A 25,310-nucleotide genomic window follows, 5' to 3' on the forward strand; every position below is an offset into this window, starting at 1 on the left:
ATTGTGTGCGCACGCGTCGCCTGCGAACGAGCTTCTTTTTTTTTTTTTTAAAGACCCCGGTGCGCGCTCCCGAGGCTTGTTGCGAGGGGCGATCGGATCGGGCTCGCGCGCGCAGGGAAGGCTGATGATCATCACACAGAGAGAGAGGCGGCACGTCACGGATCCGCAGCGACCGAGAGAGAGAGATGCTGAGGTGACAGGCGTTAGGAGAGGAAAGAGGGACGGCCGGATCGCACTCGGACTTGTTTCTCCCACCAAAAATAATTGCTAACGACAATAACACTCTTCTTCATGGCGGGTTCGCTCGCGATGGGATTCCGCTCGACGTCGTCCCCGCCGCCCTCCAACGTGCAGGCTTTTTTGTAACCACACCCGGCTCTCTCCTTTTGGATCTAGGATCGGCAGAAAAGACCCGAGGTAAGGATTCAGAAACACGGAGGGCCGACCCGTGCCGCCCCCCCTCTTTACCCACCCACCACCTATAAACACCCGACTCGCATGCTCGCGTGCGCGGCTTTGCAGTTTGCACACACGCGCTGACTTTGGTCATCCTGCACGCTGACATCGCTTTTACAGCGTTATTACCGCTCGTCCGCGGTGGACATGGCGAGATGATGATGAAGTTGCGTGGCCTGTGTGGTGTGGACGGCCAAATGCGCGTGCACGCGCCTGAGTAAATCTGCTGTGCTTTTAATGCAATAAAAAGCTCTCCACGGCAACGCGCACCGGGTCCGTGTCCACTGCGGGGAGGGCAGGCGGTTCATGACAGCTGGCTCTTCACACATGGACGTAATGGTGCTGCAGCTACCTGTCACATCCCAGTGGAAACAACGGGACCAGAGGGTTGTTTTAAAAACATTTATTTAATATGTTATACACTTAGATTTTGAGCTCTGCACATTTTAAAGTTGCTCTTAACGTGCAGTGCATCCTCCATTGTGGTCATTATGCCAGAGACAGTCACACTCGTCCTTCACAGATTGTTCAGACTGGATGGCTTCATCCAAGCTGTGACTGGAGTGTGGAGGGGCCTCCCCACGCTGGCTCCTCTCCAGGGCACACCAGACCCTCATTTCATCCGGCAGCAGCCCAACAAAGTCTCCACTGAGCCAGACATCACTGGGATCAGGCACAACAATGTGATTTTACACTCAAGTTATTCTCATTCGACAGCCAGTTGCACATGTGTGTGTGTGTGTGTGTGTGCACAAGGTTGCTTTATAGGGTGAGTGCTTTTCTGTCAATATTTACAGACAACACATCTCCAGGAGGGCCGCTGTGTTGGGTGACGGGTTCCCTCATTGACATTTCATGACGCTCTCATGAGGGCAAGAGGGGACGACGAGCTGCAGTCAGCAGATGTATTTAAAAAAAAGGCACTGCAGCATCGGCGGCAGCGTGGAGATGTGGGGAGGAGGAGGAGGAGGAGGAGGAGGAGGGGTCAGGAAGTGTGATTCATCGCGATGAGACGAAGAGCCGGTTGTCTATAGATAGGTTTAACGTCTGGTCCCAAGTCTCCTCCTCCTCCTTCTTTTGTTGTATTTCTTATTTATTCATTGATGGTGGTTCGTATGGAGGAAGAGGACGAGGAGGAGGAAGAGCAGGCACTCTGTGAGGTGTGAGATTATCGTCACAGTGTGAGGCCGCCTGGTGTGTGCAGCCATGCAGTGTGTGTCCATGCTTGTAGCGGAGAAGTGGCTTTTTTGGAGGGGGGGGGGGGGCTTTTCTCACTCTTCAGGCCTAGTGGAGGTTGAATGTCGGCCGTCTCAAACGACTCACTCGTCCTTTAAAAAAGAAGAAGAAATGTCTCGTCGTGTTCTGATGGCTCAGATGTAACAGAACTCATATTTTTTTCCCGGCTCCATAGAAGAAGGAAAACAACGGGAACGTGGGGTTGACCTTGAAGTTCGGACACCCGGAACAAAGCAGAGGTTATTAAGATAGATAGATAGATAGATATATACTTTATTAATCCCCAAGGGGAAATTTGTCGAGTCAGTAGCAGCAACACACAAGAATAAAAAAACCAAAACACAAAATATAAGAAGGGTTAGGGTGATCTGGCAAGAGGTGAACTGTTGTAGAGCCTCATAGCCGTCGGCAGGAATGTTCTCCTGTATCTCTCCTTGTGGCAGCGGAGCGTGAGGAGACGTCTGGAGAAAGAACTCCTCTGTCCCTGTAGGAGGTGGTGGAGAGGGTGGTCCGGGTTGTCCAATATGGACACCAGTTTCTTCAACGTCCTCCTCTCCACCACCTGTTCCAGGTGCTCCAGCTGGCAGCCGATGATGGAGCCAGCCTTCCTAACCAGTTTGTTAAGGCGGCTGGGGTCACCGGCTCCGATGCTGCTCCCCCAGCAGACAATGGCAAAGTGCAGCACACTGGCCACAACCGACTGGTAGAACAACTCCAACATCTTGCTGCACACGTTGAAGGATCGAAGCTTTCTCAGGAAAAAGAGTCGACTCATCCCCTTCTTGTACACAGCGTTGATGTTGGCCTTCCAGTTCAGTCGGCTGTCGATGGAGACGCCCAGGTACTTGTACTCCTCCACCATGTCCACGTCCACTCCCAGGACACTCAGAGGTGTAGGAGCTGTCGCCTTCCTCCTGAAGTCCACCACCATCTCTCTGGTCTTGGCCACGTTCAGCCGCAGGTGGTTCTCATCGGCCCACTTTACAAAGTCACTCACCACTGCCCTGTACTCCTCCTCCCGTCCATCCCTAATACACCCGACCACTGCAGAATCATCAGAGTACTTCTGCAGATGGCATGACTCCGTGTTGTACTGGAAGTCACTGGTGTACAGGGTGAAGAGGAAGAGAGACAGAACAGTTCCCTGTGGGGCTCCAACATCACTGACCACCGTTCCAGACAGCACACGGCCCATTCTGACAAACTGTGGTCTGCCTGTGAGGTAGTCAGTGATCCAGGAGATGGTGGACGCGTCCACACCGGCCACCCGCAGCTTCTCACTCAGCAGCAGCGGCTGGATGGTGTTAAATGCACTGGAGAAGTCAAAGAAAGTGACTCTCACAGAGACATCGGTTCCATCCAGGTGCGACTGAGCTCGTTGCAGCAGGTAGATGATGGCGTCGTCCACTCCCACATGAGGCTGGTAAGCAAATTGCAGAGGGTCCAACGATGATTTCACCTGCGGCGGAGGTGGGCCAAGACCAGCCTCTCCAGCACCTTCATCACATGGGAGGTGAGGGCGACCGGTCGGTAGTCGTTGAGGCCAGATGGTGTTGACTTCTTTGGGACAGGGACCAGGCACGACGTCTTCCACAGCACCGGGACTTCCCCCAGCCTCAGGCTGAGGTTGAAGAGGCGCTGCAGGACACCAGACAGCTGGGTGGCGCAGGTCTTTAGGACCCTGGGGCTGATGCCATCAGGACCTTCAGCTCTGCGCTGGTGTAGTTTCTCCAGCTGTCTTCTCACCTGGTCAGTCGCCACAGAGAGAGGGGGGAGGGTAGAGGAGCCCATTGTTATTGAGGGCTCGGTGGATGTGCAGCTCAGCAGGGGGGACAGAGGGGGAGGAGGTGGTGGGGAGGTGTGATGTGTGGAGGAGAGGGGGGAGGGCTGTGAACTGAACCTATTGAAAAAACAGTTCAGCTCGTTGGCCCTCTCCAGGGTGCCCCCTGGCTGTCTCCTCCCACCTTGAAGCCCGTTATCTGCTTCATGCCAGACCACACCTCCCTTGTGTTGTTCAGCTGGAGTTTGGCCTCCAGCTTCCTCCTGTAGGAGTCCTTGCCCTCCTGAGCTTCACCTTCAGGTTGCGCTGGACTCTCCTCAGCTCATCCCTGTCTCCAGACCTGAAAGCAGCTTTCTTCATGTTAAGCGCCTTCAGGTCCCTGGTGATCAGGGCTTGTTGTTGGGAAGCAGCGCACAGTCCGTGATGGGATGGTGGTGTGTTCACAGAACTTGATGTATTCCGTGATGCAGTCGGTCATACTGTTGATGTCCTCCCCGTGCGGTCCACACAGCACATCCCAGTCCGTTGACTCGAAGCAGTCCTGTAGAGCGTCATTAGCCTCCAGAGACCACCTCCTCACAGTCCTGGTGGTCACCGGCAGCCTCTTCACCAGAGGAACATACCTGGGTGTCAGCCGGACCAGGTCATGATCAGACCTGCCGAGGGGGGGAAGGGCAGTGGCGCTGTATGCATCCTTAGTATTAGCATACAGCAAGTCCAGAGTTTTATTGTTCCTTGTTGGGCAGTCTATGTATTGATGGAAGGTTGGCAGAGCTTTATCCAATGTGGTGTGGTTAAAGTCACCAGTGATAGCCATGAATGCTCCAGGCTGATGATTCAGCAGAGCAGACACAGTGGAGTGGATGGTGTCCACAGCTTCCTCAGCGTCAGCTGATGGCGGCACGTACACGACAACCAAAATGGCGGACGTGAACTCTCTCGGCAAATAGTACGGGCGCATCCCCACGGCCAACAGTTCAATGTTCGGGCTACAGAAGCGCTCCTTCACGCACACATGGTCCGGGTGGCACCACCGTTCATTCACATAAACAGCGATCCCGCCCCCCCTCTTCTTACCGCTCTGTGTAGCGTCTCTGTCAGCCCGAACAGTCCTGAAGCCGGGCAAAGACGCGCTGTGATCCGGATAGTCCGCGTGTAGCCACGTCTCAGTGAAACACAAGAGACTGCTCTCACGGAAGACCCTCTCGGTCATTACCAGCGCGCCGAGCTCATCCGTCTTATTCGCCAAAGACCTCACGTTCCCCGTTATGATCGACGGTACCGAGGGTTTGTATCTCCTCGTTTTAGCCCTCCGCTTGACGCCAGATCTGCAGCCGCGAGCCCTTCTCCGTAGCTCCAGCGGGATCACAGGTCTGTCTCCAGGCAGAAGCTTCGGCCTGCACAGCGCGATCAGCTGAGCGCGCGAGTAGACGACGGTCCCAGTCATTGTTATGCTGCGGCTCACCGATACTCACGACAAAGTGAACAAAAGCCACAGTAGAAGTATCGAAAAAAGTAGTTATGGTCCAGTGTCCGACCGTAACTAAGACAAACGTGAAAGAAAAGAAAAAGAAAGAGAGAGGAAAAGTGCAAAAAAAGACAATAAGGTAAAAGCAAAACGCCACTACTGAAACAAGCAGCCGTTGGCACAGCGCTTCCAGAGGTTATTAAATCCGTGTTTACAGCGAGTCTCCCTCGTTTCACTGATAATATAATATCATAATACCACAGCGCTCACTTGGTTTCTATGTGTCTGGAAGAAAGATTTGCACATCAGGAGAAAAACTGGTGCCAGAAAGAGACTTTTATAGAAGTTTGCTTGAGTTTTGGCCTTAAAAAAAACCAAAAATTCAACGTCTGTTCCTCGTGTCTCCTCTGGGAATGTGAAACGTCTGAAACGGGGAAACTTTCATCTATTCATGATGCATCTTATTGATCTCCTTATGTTTTCACTAGCTGTGTGAATTTGTGTGCAACATTTGGACATATATTGTGTGGATTGCGATGAGATTCGGTGCTCGCCTCCATGTTCTCCTTATAGGATGAACTACACACACGTTGGGGTCGTCAGGTCATATTTGTGCTGCGGTTTATATGCAAATACCTTAAAAAACCAAAATGACATCCTATTTAGCCTCCAATGTTTCCTTTAGCTAACATGCTAACAGTGCCCTTGGTAAACATTAGCATGCTATTGTTATTCTGAGCGTCATGCTGACGTTAGCGTTCAGCTCTAAAGCTCCATGGTGTCCCTCGGCAGATTTAAAGCACACAATCTTCATTGGTTTTTAAAAGGAATTTACAAATGTATTCCTTTTATTTTTTAGTGTGTAACTCTCTTAATGTTTTACTGGTTTATAAAAGGCTCTCCACTGGAATAACATGAGTTCAACTATATTGTTGACCAAAGAAGGGAATATTCTGTTGTTTATGACGATATATACATGTTATGTGTTGTACAGATGCATTAAATTACATAGAAACGTCGTTCATAGTCACACAAATCTAGACATTAAGACAGTTCTGAGACTTTTTATAATATTTTATAATAATAATATTATAGTAATAATATGTCTGAAGAAGAGATTTCAACCCCCCGGGTCACATGTCACGCTCGTCGTTTCGTTGTTATCTCACCACGCTTTGCCCTCTCCCATCGCCCAAACCCTCGCCCTGGTGCATGATGGGATTGATTGCCTCCTTAGAGGATCATGCCAGGTAGAAAATAAATCTGCCAGGAGGACAGATATCTTTTTTTTAGCTCTTTTTGTTACTCAGCTTTTGGAAAAATAATTACCTTTTTTAACATATTTATTAACATATGTAATAACATATTTTTTAACATATGTAACTGCAGACTTGATGCTCTTTTTATTTATGAACAGAATATATTTGAAGAATATATTTTTTCACCATTTGGGGTTTGTCTTTAGTTTATAACAGATCTAAAAAGCGTCTATGCATTATTTATGAACTATTAACAAACCATTGAAAATAATTAGCCAACTTAGAATCCTTTTTATAATAGACTTTTCAAAAAGTGGTACCAATGTTATCTTTGGGCATCAGATTTATTTAATTGGACTTTTACGTTGTTACTTCACGTTTCCTATGCCTTGAATTAAGAATACAAGTAAAACTCTATTGGAAGCAAATCAATTAAACTTAATTCAGTTCAATATTGTATTCATACAAAATATATGGTAGTATGTGATTGGATATTAAATTATATATATATATATATACATTATTATCATTATTTAAAATAATGATAATCTCCCACAACTAGATGCAACATTCGCCTCATTATATTTGACACGCTCTCTCCCTTCATCCGCGCTGCTCCCTGGTTGTCGACACACGGAAGATAAATGGCGGTGGAAAACGATATCGAGATGAAGCCCTTTTTTTTGTTGTAATTTAAGACGCTGGCCCGTGATTGGGCGGGCCGAGTCGGTCCGGAGAGGCAGCTGCCGGCAGCAGGTGTGGCAGCTGCAGTATCACCACGCTGCTGCCATTAAGCCCGGGGGCTTCAACTTTGTCTCTCCACTGGGGACACTTTACAAACTTTCACATGGAGCGCGCACACACACACACACAGCCAAAAAAACAGCCATTTTTGTGTGTTTTTAACTTCATAAAATCTCCATGAAACTATGATCTCAAGATGCTGCAGCTTAACACAGACGAGCATCAACTCCACGTCTTTTTTTATAGTTCTTGATTTATAAATTACATGTTGTCTAAATTTTCTTTGTCGTTGTTGTAGTTGTTTACTGTTTACACATTCCACAAATGGAAAAATGACAATAGATGACTTAAGACTTTTGAGAATAACCGATTTCCTTGAAATTTGTCCCTAATAATTTCTGTTTTTGTGTGTCTTCCCTATAGGGTTCCCCATCAAGGCCCGAATGCCCGGCCCAGTTTGAGGGTTTGGGGGGTGAGGACAGCGTCCCTGGTCCACAGACGACGGGATGAGCGGCGGCGTGGAGCAAGTGGACATCCTGAGTGTGCTCTCCCTGGTCAAGGAGCGATGGAAAGTGGTAAGCGGCGCTCAGATTCGGGGCGACAATGGGGCCGTTTGTGTTCGTCCGGCACCCGTCGGCGCCGACCGCTTCGGGCCTCGGCCTCCGCGTACACAAACAACACAACAACATCTCCCTTTGTTTATCCCACAATGAGCGAGTCCCGCCTCCCTCTGGGTAACCTGTTACACGGACAGGTCGGGGGTTGTGTGCCTCTCTCTCTCTCTCTCTCTCTCTCTCTCTGTCCAGGTAAACGGGCTGCTGCAGAACAGGAGATCCAAAAATAGCCTGTATAGCTATTTGTGTCGGTGCAGTGTGCTCTAGGCAGCAGCAGCAGCAGCAGCCCGGGGAATCGATGCCGCTCACTGCTTGTGCCAGCCCGGGCGCCATGTGGGGCTTTTTATTCCCTACTGGCAACCTGGCAACACTTCCTGCCTCACTGAGGAGTTACATAAGAACGCTGCATCTAATCCTACGACTTGAGCTCCTTGTGTGTGTGTGTGTGTGTGTGTGTGTGTGTGTGTGTGTGTGTGTGTGTGTGTGTGTGTGTGTGTGTGTGTGTGTGTGTGTGTGTGTGTGTGTGTGTGTGTGTGTGTGTGTGTGTGTGTGTGTGTGTGTGTGTGTGTGTGTGTGTGTGTGTGTGTGTGTGTGTGTGTGTGTGTGTGTGTGTGCGTGTGTGTGCGTGTGTGGAGGACAGTGAAGGACACGTGGGATAATTAAAGCTCCGCTAGTGCAGAGAGGAGAGAGTTGAAAGGTAGAAGTGTTTGGGGGCATTTTGAAGGAGTGAAATGAAGAAAGAAGGCGTAGAGAAACAAGGTGTCTGTCCCTCGTCAGTGTAAATGCCACCAGGAGGACAGGAAATGTAGATAAGTGGAATATCAGATAGAACTGAAGACATAAGTCAATTTATTTATCAGAAGGAAAAATAATCCGCAACTATTCTGATGTTTTCAGGGTTCCTATATGGTCATGGAAAACCTGGAAAATTCCTGTAATTTTAAAATGGTTATTTCCAGGCCTGGAAAAGTCATAGATATGTGTAATATTTATATATTAATATACGCAGTTTGATTTAAAAGAATAAACATTTCTATACATATTTATTCTTTTAATCCTACTACTGTCCCAGTTGTGTCATTTTAGGTGTATACTCTATACTCTGAGATTTATACTAATATTTGGTCATTGAAATTTGGTTTAAAAATCCATTGGTCAACATGTGTATGAACTCTGCGTCTTTTATATATTTAATCTAGTCACACAATATTATCTGCTTCTCAAATGTTTCATTTCTTCTTTGTTTTTGTGTGTTCTTTTTGTGATGGTAAACCGAGTGTTTTGGGGGTTTGGACCGTTTATAATTAGGAACTTCCATTTTTTTCTGGCATTTTCAGCTCAAACCATTCTTAATAAAAAGAAAATAGTGGTTGAATTAATCTGAAATAAAGATAAAGTATTTGTTGCATCCCTGCTGTTAACCAAAAATGGAAGTTTCACAATTAGTTATTCATAAAAAAGAAAAAAAGGATGGTAGTTTAAAAAAATATATACAATTTGGATATTGTCATTCAAACTCTCTGGATACATTTCGTAGGAGCTTCTTAGAACATTTCAACATTTGCATTTTTTTTCTGTACTCACGGGGTAGTTAAATGTTTTTTTTTCTAATGCGGCTTTTCATCATCATCATCATCATCATCATCTTCCTCCTCCAGGCCAAGAAGATCGGCGGCGGCGGCTTCGGGGAGATCTACGAGGCGGTGGACATGCTGACGCGGGTCAGCGTGGCGCTGAAGGTGGAGTCGGCCCAGCAGCCCAAACAGGTGCTCAAGATGGAGGTCGCCGTGCTCAAGAAGCTCCAGGGTGAGTCTAAAAAAAAGAAATGAATTCTGGTGGATTTGGTTTCTGGCCCCGTTGACCTACTGGATCATTCTGGAAAAACAATGCTAAGACCACATTTACAATGTCAATAATATTTCCTGGATTGATGAAACAGAAACGGACAAAAAGAAATTGGGAAAGAAGCGGATCAATACAGGAAGTATCGTGCTCGTGGAACATACCGGGAAGGCCCGAGTGCAGAATCAGAGAATCTTCTCTCTAGAATATAGATCATCCGACTCGGAGTCTGGAATGCAAAAAGTTTCAGATGGCAGAAACAGGAAGTAGATGTTAGTGTGCCGGACTCTCCCAACGTCTCACAGCAGAGACACACGAGAGCTCCTCCAGGGAGTGGGGGGCGGGGTAGTTTTATTCCTATCTCCTTCCTGCCTTTTGACCACCAGGCCTTCTTATTAATTTATTTCTCTCTCTCTCTCTCTCTCTCAACCTCCTGAGAAGAAAATCAATGTGCCGGGATCATGTTTGCCGTCTAATGGCTCGGGTTTGTTGCTTCCTGAGGGAACTGGCATGTAACTTGAGACCCCCCCCCCCTCCCCCACACACACACACAAAACACTGCTGAGCCCCGCCCAGCTCTGAAGGGCAAACATCAAATCAAGGGCCTTAAAAGAAGTCTCAGATTGAGCTAATAATAGCTTCTTCTGTGTTTCTTTTTGTTTCTTTTAATTGGCTCATTCGGGGAACGTCGCCGGAGAAGTTCGGCGATCTTAAAAAGTAGCGTTTTTTTAAACGTGGAGGTCGTGATGGAGACGGTTTGCATGCACTGCGTGCTGAATGACGGGTGTGGGGTGCGGCCTGCAGTCCGGCTGCCAGTGCAGCAATTACCTTTCATCATACACGCACACACACACATGCACAAGGAAAATGCATGCTTATGGTGTTGGGTGCTACAGCCTATAAATCAGCGAGGTCGTCGCATAGGGACGGCGGTGATGCCGTAGAGGACGGGAAAATATGAGCACGCACGTCATCATAATTCACATGATGCTGCCGACTTTAGGCGACTGGAGCGACCTCATCTCCTCCTCCTCCTCCTCCTCCTCCTCCTCCTCCCCCTCCTCCTCCTCCTGAAACTCTTCTTTCATCTTTCGTTTCCCAGGTAAAGACCACGTGTGCCGCTTTGTGGGATGCGGCCGCAACGACCGCTTCAACTACGTGGTGATGGAGCTTCAGGTCGGTCGACATGCACAAGACTAGCAGTGCCTCACGAGCTCTAACTTTTAACTGCAGGCGTATTGTATGGTTGAAAAACAATTGTGATAATTGATGAATTGTTTAAATTAATCTATCATACCAAAGTGCTCAACATTTGCTTTAGAGCTCCAGCAATAAGTCAAACACAAAAAGTAGAATCGCCTAAAGATTTTTGATAAATGATTAATTTCTAATGCAAAAATGGTAAATTGCCTGCTTTATTTTATTTTTCTTAATGAATTAATTCTAAAAATGAATAAACTTTTGTTTCAGATGGCACAAATTAGTTTAAAGACTTCCCGTCTTGGACTTTAAGAAACTTGGGACACTATTTTTGGACAATTATAGAAAATAAACTGCAGATAAATGGATACAAAATTATAAAATAACCATTAGCTGCAACTCTAATTAGCTTGTTGTAGTTTCTAAAACTAGGACTTACTTTTCTTCTGTTTTGTATAAATGTAAATGTGATATTTTGGGGTGTTTTAGACTGTTGGTTTCAAAGAGAACCAGATAAATCCGTCTCTCTTCTTTCTTTCTGTGACATGTGTGAGACACACTCCCCGCTGTTGGATCCATCAGACTTAACTCTCGTACCATGTTCTCTCTCTCAGGGTCGCAACCTGGCTGACCTGAGGAGGAGCATGACCCGGGGAACCTTCAGCATCAGCACCACCCTGCGTCTGGGCCGACAGATGCTGGAGGCCATCGAGAGCATCCACTCGGTGGGCTTCCTGCACCGCGACATCAAACCGGTGAGTCGCGGTCAGCTGGAGGCGGCAGAAGATTCTGCACTGCTTGGTTTCATATTTCTGGAACAGTTTAGCTCCATACCTTCCTTTTTTATTCGTTGTTTTCATCCTGTCTCACTAACGATCACGTCATTCCAGATCCTGCTTCCCATCTCGTCAGTCCAACTCCCTTCACCTGCCTCTGATCACTCCCTCGTTAGTCCCTCATTACCTTCACCTGGTCCTCACGCCCTTCTCACCTGCAGCCCATCCCCTCATTAGTCCCTCACTATTTAGCTCCCTCACTTCCACTTGTCCTCTGCCAGATTGTTTTGTGTTCTTCTTGACCAAGCCCTCCAGGGTTACAAAGCGTATTTATCTGTTCCCGTCCGTTTTGTTCCTGCCGGTACTTGGAGTAAAGTAAATTATTTTCCAGTTCTGTCTCCTGAGTCGTGCATTTGGGTCCACCCTAATACTCCCGTGACAATTTCGTTACCCGGCTTCAACTCTGTTCAACTCCGGGCAGTTTGTGACTGTTTGGCTGCCCATGATGTAGCTTAATGTAAACATGCTCTTGTCTTCTGAGCATTCCTGAAAACCAAATGCTAAGACCACAGGTAACTCTGAGTGAGTTCATTCCTTTTCATGTAGCCATTACTGCCCCATGACTCCCACCAGCTTTAATGAATTACTCCTCTGACTAATTATTATACACAATGCTGACCAAGCGACTTTTATTTTTTCGATGGTGCGGAGACGTCACAGCTGGTTGAGGTCACAGCGGGTGATGGAATGGCCCAGAATGACCTGAATAATCTGAATTCATGGTGGTTCTCCATGGCAACAGCAATACCAAAAAAATGCATTAAATGTCGTTGTTAGAGATGAGCATTGGCCTTCAAAATAAAAGTTAGGATTATCATCAGTATTAAACTCTTCTTTATTTCATATATATCTAATGTATGTATTACATTAAATTCTAGCACAGGAACACATTTATTTGTATTTATTCCCATTAACCGCCATTTCCTGTCTCACAGTCCAACTTCGCAATGGGCCGCTTCCCGAGCACGTGTCGGACCTGCTACATGCTGGACTTCGGTTTGGCTCGTCAGTTCACCAACTCGTGCCAGGAGGTCCGGCCGGTGAGCGTCCTCCTCGCGTGCCGAGTCGTTACCGAGCATGACGCTGCTCAACGCTGATGAATTAACGGGCCGGGTGATAATTCATAAGGATTTCAGTGGAATGGAAACATGAAGAATCATATCGTGATACATAATTACATTGTTTAAATTGATCGTGACAAACTCAAATTCCTCATAAAATGTGATCAATCTCACTCAAATCAAACTATTTCCTTATATGATAAATATGAATTGATGTGCATGCGTAGAAGCATTGACAGTTTTTGCTCTAAATGGAAATAGAACATATATTTCTTAGTTCTTAGTCTTTAATTCTCACAGAAATAGTGTTTATCGTATATATATTTTTAAAATATTGTTTTCCTTTATTCTTTTTCATTATTTTATATTAATTATCTGACCTGAGAAAAATAATAAAGAAAATAAAAAATAATATATATATTTATATATTTTTGTTTTCTTTATTTTATATTTATTATCAGATTTATTTTGATATCAAAGAAAATAACAAGTTAAAGAATATATATATGTATTTCTTTATTATTTTTCTTTATTTTATATTAATTATCTGATTTATTTGATAATATTAATATATATATATAATATATATATATATACACATACATCTTCCATATACATATGGTTCAATCACACACAAATTATTTTATAAATAATCCTTTTGAAAACCAAAAATGAGTTGACCCTTCTTACATGCATTTCAACGTTGTTCCAGAATTGGACTCCTACAATAGAAAATAAATCTTCTTTTAATCCCTTTTTTTGCTTTTTGTACAGTAAACATTTTTTTGATGTCTGTTTCTTGTTTTATGTGTCAGCCCCGGCCAGTGGCCGGGTTCAGGGGAACGGTCCGCTACGCATCGGTCAATGCACACAAGAATAAGGTCAGTGTCCCTCCACCCTGCAGCTCTTATGTAATCAGTGACGCCGTCACACACACGCGTCCATGTAAGCGCTTTGTACAACAGGAGTTGACCATTTGAAGACGATTGACTTAACAATAACTCAACCCCTGGTGTGCCTGTGCAGGAGATGGGCCGCCACGATGACCTGTGGTCCCTCTTCTACATGCTGGTGGAGTTTCTGGTCGGTCAGTTGCCGTGGAGGAAGATCAAGGACAAAGTGAGGACGGCCGATAATCGCTCACCTTCACGGACACTAAGCAGCTGGGTGATGAGCTGTGACAGGTGTGTGTGTGTGTGTGTGTGTGTGTGTGTGTCTGTGTGTGTGTGCGTGTGTGTGTCCCAGGAACATGTGGGGAAGCTGAAGGATACTTACGACCATCGCCTGATGCTCAAACACCTGCCGGCAGAGTTCGGCGTGTTCTTGGAGCACATCTCCAGCCTCGACTACTTCACCAAGCCGGAGTACCAGGTGACACACGGGTCTAAATGAGATCTTTGAAGAATAAATAAAACATGTTTCGCCAAGCGTTGCTTTAATCCGATGTTTTAGTAAATGCGTGCGATGCTTGATCTAGAAAAGTCGATTTCTGCCTTTAAAAATAAATAAATGTCTTCATTTGGTGTCGTCACAGCTGCTGATGTCGGTGTTCGACAACAGCATGAAAACCTACAACGTGGTGGAGAATGACCCGTACGACTGGGAGCGGACCAGCTCCGATGGCACTCTGACAATCATCGCCGTTGCCACGACGCCGCAGCATCACACGCGCCTCACTCCGGCACACATGGGGTACCACACAACTCTTCTTTATCTTATATATGCCAGTATGGAACGTATAGACTCCTGCTGTGACTCCAGTTTTTTCATAGCCTCAAACATAAAACAATGCCCCCCCCCCCCTTCCCCTAGTATGGCGAATGCCTCCCTGATTCCCGGCGACCTGATGAGGGAAAACACAGAAGAGGTTCTGCAGGACGAGCAGCTCAGCGACGTGGAGAACAACCCGGCTCCGGAGCGCCTGCCGGGCTCTCCCCTGCACCCGCACCGCAACCAGGAGGCCGACGTCTGGGAGGAGCTGGACCGCAACCGCAACCGCATCCGGTCGGCGGTGTGGAAGGTAGCGTCGCTCCCCGGCACCGCGAGCGCTCTCGGAAAATTGACACCAAACCCGCTAACAACTCTTCCTGCTTTCCCGAAAGGGGGCAACGGAGGAGGACCACAGCAACAACCAGGGCAACCATGGACACCAGAGCCCCTATCCCGGGCCTGGTTCCCCGGTCAAACTGCCCTCCGAGGCGGCGGCTTCAGACCGCGACGGCCCCCTGCTGAGGAAGCTCCGCAACATCCACAGTTTTGAGCAGGAGCGGAGGGTCGCCCTCGAGGCCACGCCCAGTCCGGAGCGCTTCCTGGAGGCCTGGTACGTCTCTCGAGCATCGGTTTCTCTCAATTCTCCCGAGGTTAGAACAAAGTGGTTGCATCTGTCTTGTGTGCGTGTGTGTGTGCGTGTGCAGCTCAGGGAAGCAGCTGCTTGGCGCCCAGGAGAAGGAGGCGGAGCCCGACGGTGCCGTTGTCATCCCGGTAACTCACGGTCAAGCCCAACCTGCCGGGGAGCATCCCGATAGGGTCTGGCACTACGATGAGGAGATCTTGTCCGGTGGTGGTGGTGGTGGTGGTTCTCCTAAGCCGGTCTCCTGTGGATCTCTGGAGCACGGGGAGGGGGCGGCAGTCATCAGCGGAGGCTTCGTGGCCCTCAATCTGAGCTCCGGGAGGCAGGACGTTGACTCGAGGGAGTGGGTGATGGTGGAGCGGCCCGGCGGCTCTCCGGGAGCAAAGGTTACCGACAGCCCCTCGGCGGAGGACGAGGAGCCGGAGGTGCTCCAGCCGGGGTCACCCGGATGGGGGCGGGGCTACCCGAGCGCCGCTAACCCCGGCAAAGCTCAACAGGAAAGCACGACGTCCTCCAAGGGAAGTGCAAAAGTGGACAAGTTGGAGCTTAGCGTGGGCCTCGCGGGGGCTCTGCACCCCGTCACCCCCACCAGCCCGGCTGAAGCTCTGGCTGAGGGCGTTCTCACTCAGGTAAGACTCTTTCACCTGAAGGCCGCCTCACAACATCGACATGAGAGCGACTGTAAAGCTGTACAAGAGATCTAGCCTCAACCTCAATGCTTAAACCAGCTGCATCTTGTTTAAAGCCAGATGTTACTGCTCGATGTTTTCTGGCTTATTCGCTTTTGTGTTTATTGATTGTAACAAAAAATATATATATATATGTGTCACAACTGCAGAGCTTTTCCTTATCAGATCACAGCATGGTGGGGGGTGAAAGAGAGCTCATGGCTTTGACATGCACATTGATTTGCGTTAAATATCACGCAGAGTTTTATCTTATTTGCAGACATTCGCTATGTGTGTTTTGGTTTTTATTTACTTCACATATTCAATTATTTAATTGCAAAAATATGGTTTGGTTTCCTTAGTTTAAATTACTTTAATTTGCTCCTTTTTTAAAAATGTGTTACTTTTTTATAACCTTCAACCAGCCCTCCGAAATCCTGCCCAATCAGCATAAATGGCCTTGACACAGTTTTTTTGATCAGCTTGTTTACACCACAGGAGGAATAACCTTCCCCCCTCCTTCTCTCCTACAACCAGAACAACTGCCTCCGAGTTGATAATGTATACGGCCTTCCCAAAATATTCCTCTCCCCTCCCCCGCCAGTCGCTTTACCCGTTCAAAACAACTCAACATCAGGCTTGTCCTGCCTCTTCCGCCATACCTTCTCCATCTTCTCACTCCCTCACCAGTCTCACTCCTCACCCTTCCTCTCTCCTCCCCTCCTCCCCTCTTCTAGCTCCCCACCTCTCCTCCATCCCTGCCCGAGGAGGTGGCGTTCCGGACGTGCGGCCCCACCCCTCTGCTCTCTCCCAGCCCTCACACACTCCTGACCACCCTGTCGGACCCGTTACACCCGCGCCACCCGGCGGCCATGAGGCGCAGCCAGTCCGTGGACCCGCAGCGGCGGGAGCGCCCCTCCTCTTGCTCCTCCTCCTGCTGCCACACCTCCCTGCCGCTGCCGCCAAACCAAACCGCCACCCCCGGCACCACCCGCTCGCCCACTCGCAGGAAACTGCCGGCCATCCCGCCGGGCGCCGTCAACGCCAACTTCCCCTCCGTCATACGCATCACTCGCGCCCAGCTTCAGCAGGTGATGATGAGCCCATCGCCACCTCCTAAAAGCTTCCATTCGGCCTCCTCTACGTCAGTAGCAAACCTCCGGCTGTCCACATCTTTTTTTGTTTGTTTTTGTTTTGTTTAAGTTGCTTTTTTTTTTTACTTCTTTGTTTATTTTTTCCGTTGGCTTGCTTATTGTTGTCGTTGTTGTCAGGCAGATCTCTCCAGAAAGCCATGAGGGGGGCATTGTGTGCAGGCCAGACAGAGCATGGGTCAGATGTGTCCTTGTGATCTGAATAGGGGGGTTGTGTGTGTTTGTCTGATTGTGGCATGTGTGTTTTTTTGGAATGTCGAGTCATGACTTCAGGTTGCATGGTCTCTTTTGTTTCAGATCGTCTTTGTCCTCTCTATCTCTCTCTTTCTCTCTCTCTCCCTGTATTTGTTCCTCACCCTCTCTTCGCTGAAGCCCCCTGCGAAGTTGCGTGAACGTTTCCTGTCCTACTTGCTGGTTTAGTACTCACAGCTTGACTGACACTGCCCATGGCACTTGTGTGTGTTTCGGTCTGATAATGGTAGCTATGGTATTGCATGCTGTTGCCAAACCTAATCACCATTTATTACCCCACATTTATAAAAACACTCCCTCTTTTCACACATCTGCATCAGGCTCTTGCTACAGAACTACAGCACAACTCGACATGTTGTAGTCTATCAGCAACAGGCTCTTGGCAATGAGAGTATTATTCCCACTCTTAGTGCGGTTGATGTTTTTTTTAAATAACACCCCTGTGTCTTTCTCTTCCCTCCCCTCCTCCCCCCTCCAGTTGACAGCTCAGCGTCCCTCTGGGCTGTCCTTCCAGTCAGGATCGGACAGTGCGCCACAGTGCCTCCTGCTGGAGAGGCGCAGCGAGGCTGACGCCGCCGCTGCCGAGGCTGAGCTGGTCCAGGAGCGCACGGCAGAAATCAGCTCCCCCCAGGACCATGTCCTCACCCATCTGGGGACACACACAGACCCCCTGGCTGAGCTGCTGGTCAATGGAGACATCCACACCAAAGCTCAAAGCCCTGTTTCCAACCGCGCGTCTTCCCCACGCTATCCTCGCTCGGTTCCCCCGCGCTCGCCTTCCTCGCCGCGCTCTCCTTCCTCGCCGCGCTCTCCTTCCTCGCCGCGCTCTCCTCGCAGCCCCGTGTATGCCAACGGCCACCTCTCCCCTCCTGTCAGCAGCCAAAGGGATTCGAGCAACGGAGCATTCCCCCGGCTGAAAGACCCCGGGAAGGATTCTGCACCGACCCTCTGTGCCACAGAGCCTCTGCTAAGGGGGGAGGTCAGTAGAGAAGTGGACCACGCCCCCGATCCGGTGTCCTCCCCGGTCGCCCCCCATAAGGACCCCACCCGGAGGCTAAGTCGCATCCCAGTCTTGGAGCCCTCCAGCCTGCTGGAGCTCCCTCCAGCGGGGTCCGCGAAGGAGAAACTCCTGCAGAAGAAAGCTAACCATCAAGGCCCCGCCCCCTCTCCCACCGCCTCGCCATCGATCTCCGACAGGCGCGGCGGCGGCGGCTTCCCCATGGCGGCCTCCTCCCTCGCCCGGGACCCGCTGTCCTCCGCCTCGGACCGCTCTCAGGACGACGACTCTCTCATGGGCTCCCGTTCCGACCGCCAGGCGGGAGACGATGCTCCATCCCTCTCCTCCTCCTCCAGCCCGCTGTCCCGCAAGAGCCGGATCCCGCGTCCGGTCCATTCATCGTCTTCGGCCGAGCAGCTGGCCGCCCAATTCCTGCCGCGCCCGCCGCCCGGGAAGCCACCGGGCCGCTCCACAGCGGAGGGCAGGTAATTTGTCGAATTTTTTGAGAATCAACATATAAGAAAAAAAAATTACGAAATTCACCAAACCAGTTTTTCCTGATCCGATGTGCTGAGGTCAAAGGTCAGGGATGTCGTATGTGTACAGATTTGAAGGCTAATTTGTGATATCGGGCAAATTACACTGAATCTAATTATTGTTCTCATACATTTATGAAAACACCGGACAACTGTAATTTGTTGATTCTTTAGATTAAAGAAATGTAATTTGTTTTGCTTTCTTGCTTTCTATGATGAATATAAAACAAGAGCCCGATGGATTAGCCTAGCTCGGCACTGGTTTCCAGTCTTTATGCTCATGACCTCTCCTCTAACTCATTGGGATGTATCACCTGTTTCCTGGTCCATGACTTGGCTGTTATTCGTGCATTGTGTGCCCGCTCAGGCTTCGCCGTTTCCGCATCCGAGCCGGCAACAACAGTGACTCGGACCTCCTGACCTGCCTCGCTCAGCTGATGCACGGCTCCCGCGGCGGCTCCCCGCTCCACCACCACCGCTTTCCGGCCCAGCGGGGGGGCTCCAGGCCGGGCGTCTGCAGTCTGACGAGCTCTCCGCACCACCACCACCACCGCAGCTCCAGCGCCTCCCCGCGCAGCGCCTCCTCCCTGCAGCGCTCCGTCAGCTCCTCGCCCTCACGTCACGACCACCGTGGAGGAGAGGGGGGAGGAGGAGGAGGAGGTGGAGGAGGGGGGGGATGCATCGGACGCAGCCGCTCGCCTCCCAGCTTCTCGGGCTCGCCTCCTCCACGCCGCTTCCACGCTCACCACCAGGACACGTGCTGCAGCCGCCAGGCTCGCACCGGGCCCTTTCACCTGTCCAGGGGCAAAGCCTGCAGCCGAGAGGGCAAGTGCTCCAGCAAGCCGAGCAGATAGTTGCCCTCCCCATGGGACGACTCTTATTGTGATGGGGTAGACCGCAGTGTCCTTCCTGTATAGGTTTCCCTTTTCTTTCCCACCCCCAGCTGTCAGTCGGTACCTTCCACTTGTCTCTCTGTTTCCCGCATCGTTCCCATCGCTTCCTCCTCTTTGCACATGGGTTCATTCATTTACGTGCCCAGCTTTTAAAGGGGCACTCCGGCAAATTAGTACCGCACTTATCATAAAAGTTGTTGGACTACGAGACATATTTTAAAGAGAGATGTGCCCACTTAGTTCGTTAAGTACCAAAAATGTTGGATACTCCATTTCCCAGAATGCAACTCGATAACATAAATGACAACTTCTTTCAAACCCCTTCCAGATTACAATGAAGGCTCATTGTTAAAGTGCGTCACCCAGTCTGAGCCTCATGTGTAAGTGGAGTGTCCCTTTAAGGGAACTTATTAGAGCGATATGGACATGGCAGGGTCCTCCGTTGTCTTCATATTATCATGTTGTAGAGTTAAATAGTGCAGCGGCTAAGTTTGACCCAATGCAGCCAGGACTATGATATGTAAATCAATAGTTAGGGGCACATAAATAAATCCTAACCCTGTTTATTTATCTTCATGCATCCTGCACCACGGTAATACAATAGTACTTATTCATCCCCGGTATTGATGCACTTGGATGATGCTGAATATCAGTCGAGCTGAATCACTAACTAAATTAAATATTGGGCCTGAGGTTGACTCGGTTGTCTCCTCTGCATTCGGAGATTGCAGGCAGGGTATTATATTTTACTTAATGTGAAAATGCATAAAGCCAGAATTTGTTGTACAGTTGTAGCTCTTGAGATATTTATTTTGATGCTTCTTCGACTCCTACCCTCCTCCGCGTGACTGTTGGATGTGAGTTTTTTGTTTGTGTGTCACTCGCATTAGTTTTAAAATGTTTTAAAATGGGAAGGGATTGCTCCAAAGTGACCCCCCCCCCCCTTTAAAAAAAAAATACAATCAATCACGTCGAGTGAGTGAGGACGCACGCCTTCTTGTGCCTACCGTGTTGCCGAGGGGGGATTTACAGGTGAGACTCGTGGTGGATATTCGGTCGTAGCAATACGAGGTACGTTACTGACGAGTAATGTTCAGACGCGGATGTCTCAGCGCAGCCTTGTGGCACTTTGGGCAGTTTATGGATTCACTTTGATTTTAACGAGACAACAAAGAACAGACTTGTGCCAGCGGTTTAAAACGACGCCCCTTTTCACCAGTATTCTTTTTTTTTTGAGCAACAGTACTTGAGTAGCTACTATTTGTAATCACTCACACACTCACACACACACACACACACACACAAAAGGATATATTTCAAGTACAACCTGTCTTTGCTGTGTCAGCGTTGGAGATATAAAACCTTGAAAGAAATGTGAATCTCAAACCTCAAAACAACAATGTTGTCAAACGCTATATTGAAAAATGGAGGCCATATATGTATATATATATATATATATGTACATATATATATATATATATGTATGTACATATATAAATATATATATATATATTATATATATATATATATATAAATATACATACAGGGTTCGTATGTCATGAAAAAACCTGGAAAAAAATGTAATTTACTTTTGGAAAAGTCATGGAAATGTTTTATATTCATATTTTCATTTACGTAGTTTGATTAAAATAATAAATATTTATATAATTATTTTAATCAAACTATTGTCTCAGTAGTGTAATTTAAGTTATACTCGTGTATACACCAAGATTTCACAAAATGTTTAGTCATGGAAATTTGGTTTAAAGTCATAGACATTTGGTTTAAAGTCATGGAAATCCATTGGCCAACATGTGTATGAACCCTGATATACTTCTCACACCAAAATGATGTTCTATGCTTCCCATGTGCAAGAATGATTTTTTAAATTTTTGTTTTGTTCCTCCTGCGCCTGCAGAATGTCTTTTACAAGATGACATACGGTACGTTTGTGCACAAGGGAAAGGAATCAGAGTATTATTTGTGTTTTTATTTAGCTAGGATTCCTCACTGACACTCTCCTCCACAACCTCCTCTCTGCCTGTAAGATATTGCGCAATAGCTCCAGCTTCCTTCCACTGCTACACTTTGCATGCACAACAGAGAAAAAACACACACCATCGACTCGTGAGTAAAAAGCAGTGTGTACCACTTCTCGCCACACGTCTTATCTTATTTTATGACTTCATTACTTTTTTAAATCGACATATTTTCTCTTTCCCGCCTGTTTTCTGCACTTCCTGCACTGACCCGGTATTTATTGCGTCGCTGGAATACGACGGACAGTTTTTTTGTTTTGTTATCAGTGCAACTAACTGACGTGGAAAAATACTACTAAAGGAGAAAAGACTATGCTGAGTTTTAAGCACTTGTATCGTATAAAGGGAAACGCACCAGTTGATAATAGCAGTTATACACACAGAAAAATAATAGTTCTTAAATGGTTCTTTAAAAGGCTTTTTGGTTTCACGAAGAACCATCATCTACTGAAGAACCATTTTGGAAATGGTGCCTTAAAGAACACTTCTTGAAGGTTCTTTGAGATAACTTTATAGGTTCTTTGAAGAACTATTTAAGAAACCCTGGTTTGAAAGGTTCTTTGTGGAACCAGAAATGGTGCCTTAAATAACCATTTTTTAAGGTTCTTTGAGACACCTTTATAGGTTCTTTGAAGAACTCTAAGGAAATGGTTCTTTAAAGAGCCCTAGTTTGAAAGGTTCTTTGTGGAACCAGAAATGGTTCTTCTACGGCATCTCTCTGAAGAACCATTTTCGGTTCCAGATGGCACCTTCATGTTTCTGTGTGTAGCCTCCAGCAAGACATGGCTGCACATTGCCAAATATTTTTGCAGAGATTTTGCAGCTGCGGTTCTAACACGGGAGCGTGCAGTGATTATTTGAACGTGTGCCGCTTCATGCAGACGCAGCTCTGATGACTCATCCTGAAGGCAGACAGCGTTCACTCAGTCAGTGGCCTTAATGTCTCCTCTCTGCCCCTCTGTCCCTCTGTGCATAGCGAGGGATGTCTGAGCCTTGTCTGTGTTGGACATCATGAAGCAATTTAATTAATTAACAGGTGGAAATGGGGTGTGGGGGGGGGGGGATGTCAGAGTGCTGCATTCAAGGTGTGTTTGTATATTTGTGATAATTGCATGCACTCAAAACACGGGGGCGTGCAATTTCTACATGTTTCGCAGTCAATCTTCGAATCCTCCTTGCTCCTTTTTAACTCACTCGTTTCGAGATATTTCGAGCTTTCAAAGTCCTTTAAATATATACCTGTAAAATATGAAATAATTATTTAATTACAAAAAAATGATTGTAACACTATAACTTATACTCTTAACAGGAGGAGGAGCAGACACTCAATGGTGCTGATGGTTCTAAAAGATAATCAGATTTCCAGGTTTAAAAAAAAAAATCATTATTACACATACGTGGTGTGAGGTTGTAATACTAGTGGTACCCTCCAGATGAGATTTCATTTGTCATTCTTTAAAGTGGCCCGCTCATAGAAAAGTGTCATATTTATAGTAGCTCGCCGGGAATTTGTGTTTACAGAGGCCAACGGAACAAACCAGCCGTTTTATTTTATTTTGAAAGGTAAGATATAAACTAATGAAAGCTTTGGTTAGTTACTTATAAATACTTGACGACAAATATTTATAGTGACATATGCTAATTTCCCCATCCATCATTTTGACTTCAATTTTCAGGATTTTTTTTAATGGTTGGTATTTTGTGTGGTACTGTGTCATTGTTTTTTGACATGTACAGTCTCAAGGAAAGAATGTAACACGTGGGAGTTTTGCGTTGTATATAACTGTAATTATTTATGTTTATTCTATCGTTTGTATCATATCAATGCCTTGTACAGTGCTTTTTTTGTTTTTGTTTTAAAATTATTTTGTATTTTATTTTTATAAACTGGTTATAAATAAAATACTCATTCCGCATGCAGACAGAAACTTGTGAAAGGTTTCTGTTTTAAATCCTGAAACGTTGGCCGCTGGACATAAAGGTTATAATAGTCAGTTGTCTAGTTATTTTTTATTAATTTGATGCACTGTTTTGTTTATCATCTGTCGCCATCTCAGATTGAACAAAATGTATAGGGAGTTAAATATCAGTTTAAGCTGCAAATTTAATAAAGATTCAACCAAAATACCTCAACATGGCAGAATTTCAACAGCAAAAAAGTATGTTGCATGTCTTATGTACATTTTGTTGTCACGTCATTTGTATTTATAAAGCCCAATTACATACCTGGGGACAGAAACAAATATTTATTTATGTAAAAATGGAAGAGCAACTAAGGAGGGCTCCATTTACAGTCAGACATGCAAACTGACTTGGCCCAAATTTTCAGATTTGACCTGTGCAAAAAGTCTAATATATTTATGTTACGCCTCCTGATGGCTCGAAGTGGGACGCAACATAAGGGCAGCAGGTTTACTTAAGTGAGGGTGCGGTCACACCAATTCATGACACAAAGTTATATAAAAAAGGGTTTATTAACAAGCACAACACAGGGACCAACAAGGACTGTCAGTGGCACCAAAGAAAAGAACATAACAAAACCCACGTCCCCCCCCTTTTACAGGTGCTGTGCACCCAAAAAGTACAGTGGGTGGTGCTCACTCTAACCTGAGGTATTACCAACACGTAAACCTACGTGTATGTAGAATGTAAACCCCGGGGTATCTCACCTATCCTCATTGACCCTGTGCGCACAACAAAAAGTAGGCTGCTACCAAATTAAACAGTAGAGGTGGTCACAAAAGCTCCACTCTGAACAAAACACAGGACTATTTAAAAGGGAATGGTGTGATGATTTGATGACTGGAACCAGGTGTGCATGTCTGTGAAGTATGAGAATGACAACAGGAGGGGGAGACAAAGCAACAACACAAAACCAAAACAGAACACAATACAATACAAGTAGACCAGTGTACGTAACAATATCTCAATGGTTTTTTACATTTCTTGAGGGTAAAACCTTCGTATAATCTTAAAGGAAACCTCTCTAATCTTATTCCTAATACGTAATCTGTGGGCAATGAACAAACATTTTATCCAAGGAACATTCTCCACTAAACAAACATCACCATGAACAAACAGATAACTTCAGCTTTAAATAAGAGGAACCAAAGATTACATTTATTTTCTACTTTTTTAACCATCTAAATGGCTTAAGACATCTGACTTGTTCTGTATCGTTACAAGGGTGCTGGAATAATACTTTTTTTCTTGACAGGTATATCACTAATTTAAGTTATATCATTACTTTTTAAGGCACATAATATAGTGACCATTTATCCTGAGTGTCTATTTGTTAGTCACGTTTGTTGGCGGTGACTGGGGGTTCTTTGACGCTTGTGTTGTGAAATAAATGAAATCCAAAGCGGTCCAAGTACAGTTCCAAGTGGTGGGTTTATTACCAAAATGGATGTTACAACTTGTGGGTAGAAAATAAAACAACAAATAAAGTTTCAGAGCACAAAAAAGCAGCGAGGCCTATCCTCCAGCAACATAATTAGACAGCAAGGTCAAAAGCTGTGTGCTCCCAGTCAGCCGCACCTCCCCCAGGTCACTCTCCTATTTATTGGCCTTTTGACCTGTAGAGGGCACAAATTCTCAGAAAATATAAATAAATACAAGCATTAAAATAACGTATAGAAATGGCTCCTACACATAAGTTAACACATCTGTTTAAATCCAGAGATGTTATGTTTTAAAAAAATACATCAATATATTAAATTGCTGGTTTCACCTGAAAATAATTGTTCAAGAATAAAATTGTCTCACCTACCAGTTTGCTTGATATAATATAGTGTTATATATATATATATATATATATATATATATATATATATATATGATATAATATAGTGTTATATATATATACATACATACATACACATATCCACAATAATTGTATTTGCTGGTTTCACCTGTAAATATTTTT

General features: G+C 46.4%; 1 protein-coding gene across 4 annotated transcripts; it reads left to right on the forward strand.

Moving 5' to 3' along the window:
• The first annotated feature begins 125 nt into the window (after positions 1-125).
• Positions 126-23,515, forward strand: ttbk2a (tau tubulin kinase 2a). Of its 4 annotated transcripts, XM_056425797.1 has the most exons (16): positions 126-417; positions 7,367-7,518; positions 9,216-9,363; positions 10,502-10,575; positions 11,214-11,354; positions 12,371-12,475; positions 13,312-13,377; positions 13,523-13,615; positions 13,742-13,867; positions 14,031-14,188; positions 14,309-14,516; positions 14,599-14,816; positions 14,911-15,475; positions 16,252-16,605; positions 17,396-18,399; positions 18,818-23,515. In XM_056425797.1, exons 2-16 carry the CDS (start codon positions 7,450-7,452, stop codon positions 19,302-19,304), a joined length of 3,816 nt encoding a protein of 1,271 aa, XP_056281772.1. In that variant the 5' UTR covers positions 126-417; positions 7,367-7,449; the 3' UTR covers positions 19,305-23,515. The 4 variants fall into 4 exon arrangements, with proteins under 4 accessions (XP_056281772.1, XP_056281770.1, XP_056281773.1 ...); XM_056425795.1 differs by having other exon boundaries at positions 13,523-13,867; XM_056425796.1 differs by lacking the exon at positions 126-417 and adding an exon at positions 853-1,139 and having other exon boundaries at positions 13,523-13,867.
• The last annotated feature ends 1,795 nt before the right edge of the window (positions 23,516-25,310 follow it).

This window comes from Pseudoliparis swirei, chromosome 11, assembly GCF_029220125.1.
Source record: "Pseudoliparis swirei isolate HS2019 ecotype Mariana Trench chromosome 11, NWPU_hadal_v1, whole genome shotgun sequence".
Taxonomy (NCBI): Eukaryota; Metazoa; Chordata; class Actinopteri; order Perciformes; family Liparidae; genus Pseudoliparis; species Pseudoliparis swirei.